The 14,288-nt window shown below is 38.1% G+C and overlaps 2 protein-coding genes across 5 annotated transcripts; one reads left to right on the plus strand and one right to left on the minus strand.

Annotated features, from left to right (window-relative positions):
* Window positions 1-651: 651 nt before the first annotated feature.
* Window positions 652-7,277, plus strand: VOZ1 (vascular plant one zinc finger protein). Of its 2 annotated transcripts, none has more exons than XM_088965925.1 (5): window positions 652-870; window positions 1,166-1,413; window positions 1,500-1,658; window positions 5,432-5,954; window positions 6,214-7,277. In XM_088965925.1, the coding sequence occupies exons 2-5, from the start codon at window positions 1,189-1,191 to the stop codon at window positions 6,753-6,755; spliced, it is 1,449 nt and encodes a 482-aa protein (XP_088822051.1). In that variant the 5' UTR covers window positions 652-870; window positions 1,166-1,188; the 3' UTR covers window positions 6,756-7,277. The 2 variants fall into 2 exon arrangements, with proteins under 2 accessions (XP_088822051.1, XP_088822052.1); XM_088965926.1 differs by having other exon boundaries at window positions 689-870; window positions 1,500-1,646.
* A 1,190-nt stretch (window positions 7,278-8,467) lies between these two features.
* LOC148876032 (transcription elongation factor 1 homolog) lies at window positions 8,468-12,333 on the minus strand. 3 transcript variants are annotated; one of them, XM_088965928.1, is made up of 6 exons: window positions 11,834-11,994; window positions 10,908-11,041; window positions 9,773-9,920; window positions 9,377-9,447; window positions 9,014-9,035; window positions 8,468-8,927 (listed from the first exon to the last, which is right to left on the minus strand). In XM_088965928.1, exons 3-6 carry the CDS (start codon window positions 9,883-9,885, stop codon window positions 8,867-8,869), a joined length of 267 nt encoding a protein of 88 aa, XP_088822054.1. In that variant the 5' UTR covers window positions 9,886-9,920; window positions 10,908-11,041; window positions 11,834-11,994; the 3' UTR covers window positions 8,468-8,866. The 3 variants fall into 3 exon arrangements, with proteins under 3 accessions (XP_088822054.1, XP_088822055.1, XP_088822053.1); XM_088965929.1 differs by lacking the exon at window positions 11,834-11,994 and adding an exon at window positions 11,257-11,330; XM_088965927.1 differs by lacking the exon at window positions 10,908-11,041 and having other exon boundaries at window positions 11,834-12,333.
* Between the last annotated feature and the right edge of the window lie 1,955 nt (window positions 12,334-14,288).

Below are 14,288 nucleotides of genomic sequence, written 5' to 3' on the forward strand. Positions count from 1 at the left end.
TAGAAACAATAATGGAGTTCACATCGACGCCCCACAATGTACTCAGCACATCACCTTGTATTAGGAACATCATGATGTGAAAATAATGATCGGGAGATGTTCCCAATACAAAGAACGGGATGTGCTGTGTGGCGCAGATGTGAAAATAATGATACCAAAAAACAACCCTGATATATAGTTAATCTCTGTGGATAACCTCTAAATAGAAAAGGGGAAAAGAAAAAAAGAAAAAAGATTAGGCATTAAATGCAGTGGGGCTGTTTAGAAACGGCTGAAGTAACTGAAGTAAACAACTTGTTTCTTTGTCTTTTAGTGAATATAAGTGAATAAAGAGGTTATGAGCTCCTTAATGACTGAAGCCAGAATTTAATTATTTAATATTCACCGAAAAGATAAAACAATAAAGTCAATCAATTTAATCACCTAAACCACCGGGATCAAGTAATATTTGGTTGAAGGGCAAAATTGTAAAACAAATTTATGAGTGGAATCAATTGTTTCTAACTTGTTATTTTTCTTAAGGGCTAAGACATTGAAGAGAATCAGTATATTAGAATGAATGGACAAAATTATCCTTAGAAATCAGGCGCGTGCATCTCACGTGATGCAGTTTATTCTTAATTAAAAGATAACGGCGAGAGGGGTAGATCCGGCACTGTAAAAAATACACACTCGACAGGGCAATATTCCCTTTCTTTTGCCGCGTACACCTTTGCTTTTGGGGGTCTTTGCACGGAGGGAGACTAGAAATTAGAAAAGCAAATTCACTGCTCTCAGCTTCAATCCCCTCCGTTCTCCATTACTCCAACTCTCCAGTTTGGAGAGAGAAAAAGATCGTAACAAGTATCAGAGCGAATTGATCTTATTCAGGTAAGCTCCTATTTTGATCGAATCAGTATTTCTAAGATGTTGGCCATGTGAGGGTTCTAGTTCTAGGGTTTGTTCCTTGTTTGATTGGTTCTTTATTGCCTGTATTCGTCTTTATGTCCATCGGAGTTAGCGGTTCGGAGTGGAAAATCTATGATCGATGTTTTTTTTTTTTTTTTTTTTTTGATCATGAATTTGCTTGCGATTTAATGATTCAAAGGCCATTTTTCTTTGTGAATTATGAGTTGTGTTTTTGCTGGTTTGGAGTAAAAGAGGTTGGATTAATTTTGGGTTGTAGAGTTTTGGAGAATTTGAGTTTCGATGGGGAAGGGTTCGAAAAACGCATGCAAGTCCGCGTCCCACCAGCTTTTCAAGGATAAGGCGAAAAACCGAGTGGATGATCTGCAAGGGATGTTTACTGATCTGCAATTCGCTCGGAAGGAGAGTCGTACGAGTGATGTGGCTGTTCTGGAGGAGCAAGTGCATCAGATGCTGCGCGAATGGAAAGCTGAACTCAACGAGCCTTCGCCAGCATCTTCTTTACTCGTGAGTATGATCAGTACGTAATCTGTTTTAGTTTTTAGAGAAAAACCCTGTTTTTCGCCTTATTAACAATAGCGGGTTTTCTACAGGGTGGTAGTCTCGGTTCGTTCTCCTCGGATATTTGCCGATTGTTGCAACGTTGTGATGAGGAAGATGATGCAACCAGTGCTCTAGCAGAAACCACGAATCCAAAGCCTGAGCCTGATGTTCAAAGCCTCCCAATGGGAATCACTACGGTATATCAAGAGGTGATTTTTTTAGGGCGTTATGTTCTATTTTATTGGTCTGAATTCTTTGACACTGACTTCTGCTAGCTTACTCATACGTCTAAACTCCAGTATGACTTTAGAATAAAGATAGAGTTCTCAACATGCAAGAATGGTAGTGTAAGAGGCCTAGTTTTGTTCTCCAAATTATGTCTAATGCACTTAAATCTTTCATACATATGAAAACGATTGCACTCCACAAGTAATTGCTGGTGTGAACGTTTAACTTTTGCAGTGTAAACAATCTAGGATGCCTCAGTAATCTGTTCTTACACCAATGGTAATTGGTCTGATGTTGTTACTAATGTCATATGGTTGGTGTCTATGTTCTATAGTGTAATAATCTATGCAAAGTTTTGGTGATATGATTGGAATATAGATCTTTTATACATTTCCAATAGCATTCGTTCCAGGACAAATACATTTTTTTAATCCAGATTCTAGGACAAATACATGCCATTACTATTAGAGCAGGAAAGTCAAGGTGACTGTAGGAACTAGGAAGGTATAATAACAAACTGATAACATCATAAGGGAACCATGATGATGATAGAAGGTGGAGTGGTTCGAATGATGGTTCTTTATTCTATCATAGATACATAGAATATGAATGCAGGAGAAAGGCTACTTGTTGTAAGTTGCACTGTTCCTAAGCTCCAAATTGCTACCACGGATGCCTAATACTCCATATTATATACCATCGTGTGGGTATAAAATTTCAGCTCTAAAGAAAGATACTGGTAGATTATTCTCCATTTTACCTCTCTATGTAACAATTTTCTCTTTTAAGAAATCAATTCCTGATTAAAAAAAATTGCAGAAGGTTGTAACTCTTTTGGTGTCTTTGTTGGGAGAGGAGTTGTTAAAGTTTAATTAACAATGATATGATAAAAATGACACACCCGTGTACAAACTTACATGGTTAGCAATTGAGGCACATGCACGCTCAACAAGCACATGAAAAACTACAGGTGGGAAGAAAATTAAAGAATACCACAAGACCGATTCCTCTTGGTATTCTCAAACTTAAGATAGCTCCTCAAATACCAAGGTCTAGAATAAGAGCAGTATATTCATTTTCCCGGTAGCATGATTAACAGAGCAGCTATTGTCCGGAAATTTTCAACTGAGTTTTCTCTTCCTAGATGCTCCAAACTATGATACCAGGTACCTCTACAGGGGCCATGTGGTGCTGGGAACTTGGGACTGCAGTTTTTAGTGTAAATTCTATGTTTGAAACCTTGCTCAACCATGACCTTCGCATATTTAGGTATTGTTCACTCCAACTGCATTGTGAAAGTAGTAGATTCCATAAACTAAAGTTTTTATCTAGTTACAGTGGGAAAGACTTTTGGAAGTGGTATGTGCTTAACTCCCAGTTTATGAGGTACCATATGACGAGCACTGGATTTACCACCTTTCTTAACATTGCAAACACATGAACATCCTTTTGGTGTGTTGGAATCTTTTTATGAGCAACAGTACAAGTTGATTTATTGTTGTAAGAGCAAACTGCATAATATCCAAAATTTTGGATAACTAGAAGCAAAGAAAAATAAGAATGATGCTGACTGCACATGGTTTAGTTATCAACATATGAAATTTACAATCCACACCCTGGCTGAGGTATTCCTCAAAGAAGATAATTCCTTGTAACCGAAGTACAAATAAGCAAGTTGTTAGGGGTTTATGTGTCCAGAGGGGAAGAATTTGAGAAGAAAATGTTCCAGGATCTGGAATTGAGATATCCCGAGGTATTACTCATAGAAGATAATTCCTTGTAACTGAAGTACAAGTAAGCAAGTTGTTAGGGGTTTCTGTGTCCAGAGGGGAAAAATTTGAGAAGAAAATGTTCCAGGAACTGGAATTGAGATATCCCAAGGTATTCCTCATAGAAGATAATTCCTTGTAACTGAAGTACAAGTAAGCAAGTTGTTGGGGGTTTCTGTGTCCAGAGGGGAAGAATTTGAGAAGAAAATGTTCCAGGATCTGGAATTGAGATGTCCTTTGAACAAAGAAATCTCCAACGGGAATTCTTGAATGATGAAGACCATTAGAATCATTTTTGGTGTGGGGTTCAGGGGGAAGGCTTATTGGGTTTCAATTGTATTGGGCATTGACAGTGAGTTTTGTGGTTTTGTAATAGTGGGTAGAAAAGTTTTGGGTTAGACGGGTTGGTTGTCTCGATTGGTGTGGGTCTTGGGCTTTGAATTTCTGTTGGTGGTATCTTATCACCTTGTTTGTATTTTTCTTCTTTAATTTTAATAATTTTTTTTATCTATTATCAAAAAATGAGATAATTCCTTGTAATTCCTGATTTCGCTAGAGAGTCAACTAGACTATTGGCTGATGCAGGTTGGCAGCCGGAACTGTAGCTTCTCTAACTAGTAATCCAAGTGTCAAATGTACCTTTTCCAGTTTATGATTATTTGTACTCACTTTCAACAAGTAGATCTGTATCCAGTTGATAAGACAGGTTTTAAGCCTTGAGTTATTGCCAACCACTCTGCTGTTAAGGATATAGTGTGTGGCATGTTCACTTTTCATGAAGTTTAAGCATGACTCTCTGAGGCTAATGAGGTTATGAGCTTAATCATTAATATGGTTGAAGTCTTGGCAACTTATTTCATGACCTACATTCCTGTATCCATGGCCATTGTATGTCAGCATCGAAATTTGGGTCACAGGGGAGGCAGTGTTTGGTTTTGTGTTTAAGAAGGCCTAATAGTTGAATTAGCTTTCATCTTTCACAAAATTCCAATTCTCTTAATTGGACTGAATTTTGGCCAATTTCTCTGATAAGTATGTTTGACCAGGTTGGCAGTTTCATTTTCATTTATCTTTTATATTCTTAACTCAATGACTCACTAGCAATGTTTTAAAGTGCGGAGGCGTCACACGAGGCGTTCCACTACCTAGAGGTGTGAGGCATAGTTCAGAACGTAAGAGGCGTAAGCCTCCTCAAGAGAAGGGGGGTTAGGAGGAAGGAGGAGCAAGGGGAGGAGGAGGAAGGGGAAGGGGGGATTTCTTTTTTTTTTTTTTTTTTAATAAAAAACTTTTACATTAAGAAGAATAAAGATGCATAGCACTAGTTGAAAGGGGGGTCTTGAAACCTTATAACTTTGAGGTTTTGAAACCTTGCAACTTTCAATAAGTATGTAACGTTGTCACAAACCCCATCCAATTCAGTTCTTCTTAGCTATGCCAAATGGCTAGTGCAAGTATTTGACAAATGCATCATTCTCTTTACACTAGAAGGAATTGCCAGGTTAAACTAGTTTTAGCCTTCTTTACACTAATTGCTCCTTTTTCTCATATTAATTTTATTTGCTTAAATGCATGGTATTGTCAAATGGCAAGTGCAAGTATTTGACAACTGCTTCCTTCTCTTTACCCTAGAAGAAACTGCCAGGTTAAGCTAGCATTAGCCAACTTTGAATAATTGATCCTTTTTCTCATATTACTTTAACTTGTTTAAATGCATGGTATTGTCAAATGGTGAGGAATATCTGGTTGGTTGCCTCTTTAGTAAGAGATTTCTCATGTAGTCCTTTGATCCATTGACTGGAAGTTAGATTGATATCATATAAAGAACTAAGCTTCAAAATATTATTAATGTGTTATTTCTGTATAAATCATAAAACTCATTGTTTCCTTTTCGTATTTTGGTCCTGACTTCCAAATTTTATCTTCGCATCAATCTTCTGTTCTGTCACAAGACTGCGCCTAATGAGTTGTGCAATTTGGTTTTGCAGGAGTACTTTATGAATCAAGGGCCGCAAGAACATGACTTTCAAGGAATTCATCGCTGCAAGGATACCACTTCGGGGGTACACAATACTTTAATAAATAACATGGAAATGACTAATCAATTGGACTATTATCAGTTTGATTTGCATCAAGATTTTGACCACAATACTTTCATTGGTTTCAATGGTGATGGGGAATGTGGAGAAGATTCTATGCCCCACTTGTCTAGCTATCTGCCAAATTTTTGCCCTCCACCATCTGCCTTCTTGGGGCCAAAATGTGCACTCTGGGATTGTCCAAGACCTGCTCAAGGATCAGAATGGTGTCGAGATTACTGCAGTAGTTTTCATGCTGCTCTAGCCCTGAATGAAGGTCCACCTGGTATGACTCCTGTGCTTCGTCCTGGGGGAATTGGTCTAAAGGATGGTCCCCTCTTTTCTGCTCTCAGTGCAAAAACACAAGGAAAAGATGTTGGTATTCCAGAATGTGAGGGAGCTGCAACTACTAAGTCACCATGGAATGCTCCTGGTAAACTGTTAATGCATCCTCTGATGAAAAAGAAGAAATTTTTAAAAAGACGATATTGCCTTATCTTAATTGTATTTTTTGGCACATCAAGTTATTTATCATTTTCGCAAATCTCTGTTTTGCATTACGGTATTTCTTTGGATAGCATTTTTTCCCTTTTCTTTTTCAATTTTTTAGCAAGAGGTAGGGTATATAAGAGAGTATAAAGAGTTTGTAATTATGATATGTACTAATTAGTAATTTTCTTCTAATGCTGCAGAGCTGTTTGATCTATCTGTTCTTGAGGGTGAAACAATTAGGGAGTGGCTCTTCTTTGACAAGCCTCGAAGAGCATTTGAGAGTGGCAATAGAAAGCAAAGATCATTGCCAGATTACAGTGGACGTGGTTGGCATGAATCAAGGAAACAGGTGATGAAAGAATATGGGGGGCTGAAGAGGTCCTATTACATGGATCCACAACCACTGAACAATTTCGAGTGGCACTTGTACGAATATGAGATCAACAACTGTGATGCATGCGCACTGTATAGGTTGGAACTGAAGCTTGTTGATGGAAAGAAGAGCCCCAAAGGAAAAATAACAAATGATTCACTTGCTGATCTGCAGAAACAGATGGGGAGGCTAACTGCTGAGTTCCCCACGGATAACAAACGCAGTGTTAAAGGCAGGACTAGAGTTAATTCCAGGGATGTTTATTCTACTCCAAACCAGCTTGCTCCTTCAAATGAAAACTTTGGTTATGGAGTAGGCGCACCATATGGTTACCTTGTTGAGAATTTAAATGAATATTATGGGACGTAGTTGATGAGACTGGGTTTCATGTGGCAGGGTTGTAGTAGCTGATGCATTTTCACTGTTGACAGTGGTGCAGCCGTTGAAGCTTTCCAATATATTATAGGTTTTCAATTTGGCGTCTCAATAACATCAAGCCAACCCCGTTTTTTGTCACATGGGGTTTGTGTAGTTCAGTGTCATCTGCACAATTAGTGTCCTGTATGCTGGAGCATTCTCTGATTAAAAAGAGATTGTTAAACATAGATGAAATTGGCTGTATTTACTTGTTGCAGTTGCTTTAACCGTGTTGGACAAATGGGAATGCTAATTACGAATAGGTTCACCATAATTGTATAGGGCAAAGGTGAAAAAATATGTCTCTTCACTTGGAACTGTTTAATATTTTTTATGTCCATTATTTAGTTCAAGGTTCTGCTTTTGAGGAGGTTTTAGCAGGAACATTTTATGTTGCCGCTTACAAGTTTCTCTTCAATTCACAACTTATTGGACCTACCAGTAGATGTATGAAAATTTCGTTTTGTTGTCTCAGAATGATCTATTTGCTTGTTTGAATTTAATATGTTATATTTCTATTTTCTTTTTAATACGGGAAGATGCTGCAAAAACTATTCAATTCTTACTGCATAGATCTGAAAGCCATTAGTAGTCTCTTGCTGTTGAAATTACGTATACTGCAGGAATCAATGAAGAGCTTGGGTTCTTTAAAACTATTCAATTCTCTGACCATGATACAGCATTTATTGGAGCACGGGCATCCAGTTGGGGTCCACTAGTATTAACACAATGGTGGTGTTTTAGTCGTAGGGTGCATTTGTAAATTGTAAGATATACATGAAAACACGACGGTATTTCCTGCAAGCACGAGCATACAGTTGCACATTGTCAACATCTTCCTGTGAATTTATGTACGGGAGATATTTGGATGCCGTGAGCAGTCTATGATTGTAGATTGATGAGACTCAAATTTGTTTATAAACTTCGATATTACCCTAAAAATTGTCATAGTTATGAACCAACAGCTTGGTTTTGGGAGAATCAATTTTAGGAAGGCTGTGCCACAGGCGCAGAAGCATTGAATTGGAGTAGTTGGTAATTGGTAGCACAATGTGATCCAATTTAACTAAGATTATTAGATTAAACAACCGTAATTACATCAAAAAACAATTCTATTGCTTAAGCAAATTAAAAAGTACAAAAGTAAAACATCGAAATCGAATACTTGTGTTGTGACTTCGAACTGAAGATTCGTCATTTTATTGCACATTTTTTATGGCAATACGGGCCGTGAATGAACGAGGCAACCTTGTCAAACTCAATTAAATCGAGAGTAGCTTAAGATCGTCTACCCATGATCGAAACACAAAGGAGGTGCATGGTATTGGTAATATGATTGACGGTCAGCACCAGCAGACAGCGGCGCAGTTAACATCACAAGGAGCCCTTGTGTGTCTATAAATTATAACACCAATGAGTTAACTGTGTTAACTAAGGTCTAGCTACAGTAGCTAGGCCATCCAAAAATTACCCTGGATTGCTTGGACAGCCACAAGCAATCCAGAGGCCCTCGTGTCCTTGTATGATTTGATGATCATGACCAGCCAAAATTTTCTCCCAAACTACTAAAAGTAATTCGTCTGCTAGCCAGGTCCGATGCTCCAATGATCCAATCAAGATGTTAATTAGATGACATTCAAACACCATTAAATTGGCAAAAGAACTAACCAAGAATGGAACTGCCACCCATTAACTCTTAATATTTACTTTGTTGCAGTACTTGCAATACAAAGACTAATATGTAGAGAGCTTTTCCAACTATGTTTCCTCCATTTGGACAGGCAACTTATAAAATATGCAACCTTACATAATTCTATACATTAGAGTATATACTTCTACCACCCACTTCAAACTAATAACCATAGCTGATATATATATATATAATATATATATATATATATATATATATATATATAGATGTATGCCCCATCCATATATCAGGATTACAACACTTCAGAATCAAGGATCAGCCTCCCTAGTCAGGCGTGCAAAATACTTCAAACCATTTCTTAGCCTTTTCCTTCAACAAGTAAAACCAGAATATTCAACACATAGCCAGTCTCCTAAGCAGCATCATCGTCTAGGTTGTTGACCTTCTCACACTCGTCAATCCATTCACTATATCTGCAATCACAATTCTCCATCAAAGTTTGTATAAAATAAACAGGATCAGAAATTATAAAAAGAAATACAATTAAAATGTGACTTACATGTCTATGGGCTCAGATAGAGCTGCAAACATGAAATTAGAGATATCAGCTCAACGTAGTTCACAGAAGTAAAAAAATAGAGATGTTGACAAAAAAAAGCTCTGCAGAGTACTGCTAAGGCAATAGTACAGAACAAAAGCAATATGTACTCCTACTCGTCATATCAGTCTGATCAATTGAATAATGTGTTGCAACCATAGAAGTGGATGCATATAATTTCATTTCAATTTCAGGGGGGGGGGAGTCCTTCGCCTTGATGCATGAAGAAATATGACATAGATATTCATCTTGAATATGTTCTGCTTTGCATGCTTATAATAAGATAATTCTAAATTGCAAATGATTTCCTGCTGAAAACCATACCAGTGATGGTTGTGCTAAAGGTCTCTTGGCAAATTCTGCATGTGGCCTCACCAATCAAATTCTTCATATCACTGAAATTAGACACGCTTGTGTTTCAGTCAAACAAAACCACATCTCAAATTCAATAAATGCTCTTAATAAGAATGCATGGTAAGTCAATAAACAACCCAACTGAACAAAACTAAGTTTAAAGTATGCATTACAGAAACATATAACAGAAGACTGAAAGGGAAAACATAGAATCAGTTTGGTCTATTGTCCAGTTGTCCCTTGTATTCCACCCACCATACCAATGCATTGATAAGAGTGGTTAGTCCACCTTGCAGATCAACCGCTTACCTAATTCTGTGTGCATAACACTCATTGAAAGGACAAATAGAATCAAATACAACTTACATGCGGCACTCAACACTGCTCCCGTGGTTGCAGAAAGGACAGCTGAAGACAGTATCCAACTTGTCCATACGCTTCTTGGGAGGTGGCTTTGCCCTTGACTTCCTTTTCCCCATAATCTCAAGTCTGTTCCTTCAGTATGCTGGCTCAACTGATAAGTACAAGTAATAAAGTACATGAATATGAGAATCAAGGGAACATGCAACATATTAATGAATAACTTATATATTTCAATTTCACAAGTAATCACATCATTTTTCATACAAAATCAATGAATAAAAAAGAATTTCATACAGTCATACTAGACCAATTCTTGATAACAGGCATAAGTTATATAAATATACCAAACTGAATACTTCATAAAGGTAGTGAAAGTTAACTCCTCAAGCATAATCTTTCCATTCTAAACTCTTTGCAAGAGCACAATGACAATCCAGATTGAAAACAATGTACAAGATTCTGACATTCCATGCAGGGGATCCACCTACAATCTAACTTTACAAAGACAACCATATTGGCATGATACACTCAAACCCACTTTAATTAGGAACAAACATGACCAGTTGACAGTTCAAGTTATGAAGTTAATTACATCCCTTGAGGAATGATTCTAATAAAGCAGAAATTTTTCAAGTAAAGATTGTCCAATTCTAAAAAATAGTTCCTCACTATTACCAGCTCATTATAATCCTAAAAAGATAAAGAATTTGAGATAAAATAAAATAACAAACTAATCGGAACCCACAGTGAAGTCTACCAGGAAATACGAAAGATTTGCATAAATTGTGTTGAATATTTTATATTGGATTATTCTTTTGCATAGATTTTGTTGCATACTTGCATGTTCTATATTGGATTGTTCTTTATATTACAACCATGAGACAAATAAACCCCTACAACAAGATGCCTCCTAACTCATTTTGCATAAATCAGTGGAATAAATGTAATAAACATGGCCAAAATCATTGGAAAAGGTTGACAGTTTCTTTTTCCAAAAAAACGAAGCATCTTTCTTCTGGGGGAAAAAGAGCCGTTCATGCAACATAGAGACATATATATGATAAGAAAGACAGGGAATGAATATGAATCTAAGCCTAAATTTGTATTCAGAATTTAGAAGATAAACTCTAAATGGTACCTTCGAACGAAATTTAAAAGTAGCAACCAGATCTGAAACTTCACAAAATCAAACAAAATAACTTCTACCCAAGCATCCTTAGCCAATTACCGCCCTCTTTGATCTCCAAAGAAAATTCAAAACAAACTTCGCTCCTGGAAATTCAATTCAATACGCTAAAACAATTAAGAAAAAATGTTTAAATACGTTTTTGATACGGTTTCGCGTTAAGGGAACAATAAAATCACAAAACCAAACTCTAATAAACTAAAAATCCAACATGCGAGTGGTATTTATCTTGGAGTAAATGCTGAAAGAAAGAAAAGATCAAAACTTAAAAACCAAAACCAAAAGCGAACTAATTTCTTACTGAAGGTCTTTCCTTCAATCTAATAATTGAAACTTCAAATTAAAACCCCATCATCACAGCCACCAAAATTGTGTTTACCTCTTTTTTTTTATCAATAACACTTTCATTAATTCATCAAAGAAGATTTACGAAAAAGGAAAAAAGAAAGAGAAAAGAAAGAAAAGACACTAAAGTTATAGGTTGGCCCAAAAAAGCGAATCCCTTTCTGCCCCTTTAGCTAAACCGTTACCTCTCAACACAAAACTTCTAGGAAAAATACATCAAACCCTAAAGATGGCAATAAACAGACCAATTTTTTGCCGATCGAAGAACAGAAACCCTGGGTCAGAAACACCGTACCTAACAACCTAAAAGAAACATGACATTCAAGACATTCATAGAGTAACAGAAGATCGCCTAAATCGATGGAAAGAAGAGATAATAGATCCATTTCAGCAATCAATTATTAATAGAACAAAACCATTAGAAAAACAAAGAAATCAAGCAAGAACACAATAAATCCAAGAAACATTAGTAATGGACTGATGGAACTAAGAAAAATCGAAAAATTCAACCAGATGAAACCTGTAAACGCTACCTTAAGAGAGTTTTGCAGGCCGAAGAGAAAACCTAGCTTCATCAAGCGCGGGGCGGGAGCCGGGAAGGATTTTATACTTTTTAGAAATACGTTTTTTTATTTTTTTTATTTTTTATTAATTCCATTCTATATTTCTATTATTCGCCGAATCGAGATTTTCTACTCACACTGACCTCACAGGTAAAGGTATAATTGTGGGCCGCCCGCGCCAAACGGTATTCGAAAATCCGAATTCGAATCCGAGATTTGGTAAAATCGAATCAAATTCGGATATGTATTGATCCGATCCGATAAATACCCAAACCAACCTCTACCTGTGAGGTCGGTGTGAGTAGCAAATCTCGATTCGGCTAGTAATAGAAATATAGAATAGAATTAATAAAAATTCGAATATATTATATAATATTTTTGTACATTAATGTAATAAATAAAATCTCTTGAGAGTAAATGAGAAAATATGTTCCTCAAACCCCTAGTGAGCCAGCCCTAAACCCGAAATCACTCGACATTTTTTGCTCAGCCCAAGTTTTCTTCTCTCTTGCCACCGCCTTGCCATCTCTCCTCTCTCAACTCTCTCTTACAAACCCTAATCCTCCCTTTGCTAGCGTTGCTACCATTGCCATCGCCTGAGCAACCACACCAGCGATTCGACGGTCGAGTACCGTTCCTCTTCTCTTTCAAATCTCGATTCATTATCGTGGCCACTCAAGCAACCACTATCACCAACAGCAACGTCAGTGACAGTGGTCAAGTGACAATAGTCTTGACGGCAACCATCATCACCGCCGACAACCATCATCTTCTCCTCTATCTCTCCTTCGTCACACTACCATCACCAATGACAGTAGTCTCGACAGCAACCATCATCATCGACGACAACCATCATCTTCTCTATCTCTCCTTCACCATCACCGCTCACCAATCACCGCTATCATTGGTCAAATTCGAATCGAATCGAATATTCGATTTGAGAATTGAAATTGAATTCGAACTCAAATATTTGATATCCGTTGGATATCAATTCAAATTCGAATATTAGTGTTCATAATCGGTTTCAAATTTGAATCTAGCCTAATTCGGCTCAAATTCGATAAATTTATAGACGTACACGTGCTTGCCTGCCCGAGATCACATCTCCACCCCACAGCACATCTCCACCGTGTATTGGGAACATCTCCCAATGATGACATCATCGGGATTGGTACCATCATCGGTAGATGTTCCCAATACATGGCGGGGATGTGCTGTGGGGCGATATGGGGCAGCTCCTTGTGGGGCGGAGATGTGAACTCTGCCAACCCAGAACCCTCAAAGGTCGGCATGGGCCCACCTGGGCTGGACCATGGATCGGACCGTGGGCCTAGGCCGAGTTGGGCCAGGCCTTTTTGTGTTTATTTTGTCAATTTTTTTCATTTTTTTCTAAGATGACAAAAAATTTGAGAAAAATAAAACTTTAGGCTCCATTTGGGAATGATGCAAATGGAGAGTAAATCCCGATTCATGAAAAATGTGTACTATGGTTCAATTTTGTCAGTGTTTAGCAAGAGTGCAATTATGCATTGACATATGACAAAAAATACATTTTCCAATGCATATTTACATCAAAAATTTTAAACTGCCCTTATGGTCTAGCTAATTAACTAAGTGTACCCTTATTGTTTGAAAATTGATTAACATTGATGTAGCGTAATCCGGTCACTCCTAACTGGCACTCTTGTGGCTGCTAGAAGACACCTGAGATGGGGAAGAATAAGAAAAATCCCTTGGGGGGCTGCCCAGCAGGGACACTCTGATGCTTAAGTCAGTACTCGGTAGAAGCAAGGAAAAGACGAAAGGCTAAGAGTGTAGATAGCACGTTACCACTATGTTCAAGAGGTTAGAGATTCAAGAAGAAGCTTCTCTTTTGCCCTGAGGGCTTTTATAGGGACACTCACATTAGGTCAAGCATAACCGCCACTGGGCTCCTGCCATAGCCGTTACCTGTCAGGGCTGCACAGGTGGCCGTTGTGGCATACGCCTCGCCCGGGTGAGTGACACGTTTCCAAAGTGGCAGGCACGCCTTTGCTTGCTGAGAGACGTGGACGCAGACTGTCGAAAGGACTAGAACTGTACTGTTGGTAGAGGATATGGCGCAGTCTGACCAGTACGGTCTTTCAGTTGGAAGCTTCCTGAAGAGTGCTAGTGCGGCTCGTTCGCGAGCTATTTTGTGGCGAGCTTGAAACACTCCAGGATTACCCTTAATGGAATTGGTCCTCGAATTGACTCATCTGCTAGGGAGCTCGGGCAAGCTAATAACTTTAGCTCGCGAGCTACAGTTGCCTCGGAGTATCTCTTTAAAGATAGCACGGGGAGCCCGGAGTTTGCGTCGCGGCGGACTCCTCTCCTCGTGAGCTGTAACAAAGCGGATTGCTTCGTGGGCCCGTCACCTGGTCACACCGGGCTTCAATGCTAGATT

Source organism: Nelumbo lutea, chromosome 1, assembly GCF_056320005.1.
Source record: "Nelumbo lutea isolate HS-2025 chromosome 1, American lotus-T2T, whole genome shotgun sequence".
In the NCBI taxonomy this organism is placed as follows: domain Eukaryota; kingdom Viridiplantae; phylum Streptophyta; class Magnoliopsida; order Proteales; family Nelumbonaceae; genus Nelumbo; species Nelumbo lutea.

Bases quoted from the DNA above. Each gene is read 5' to 3' on its own strand.
- LOC148876032 (XM_088965927.1), bottom strand. From the start codon at position 9,885: ATGGGGAAAAGGAAGTCAAGGGCAAAGCCACCTCCCAAGAAGCGTATG. The intron at 9,448-9,772 runs GTAAGTTGTATT...GTCTAATTTCAG, and splicing joins AGCAGTGTTGAGTGCCGCAT to TGATATGAAGAATTTGATTG. The intron at 9,036-9,376 runs GTATGGTTTTCA...TCATGTTTGCAG, and splicing joins CTTTAGCACAACCATCACTG to CTCTATCTGAGCCCATAGAC.
- VOZ1 (XM_088965925.1), top strand. From the start codon at position 1,189: ATGGGGAAGGGTTCGAAAAACGCATGCAAGTCCGCGTCCCACCAGCTT. The intron at 1,414-1,499 runs GTGAGTATGATC...GGTTTTCTACAG, and splicing joins CGCCAGCATCTTCTTTACTC to GGTGGTAGTCTCGGTTCGTT. The intron at 5,955-6,213 runs GTAAACTGTTAA...CTAATGCTGCAG, and splicing joins GTCACCATGGAATGCTCCTG to AGCTGTTTGATCTATCTGTT.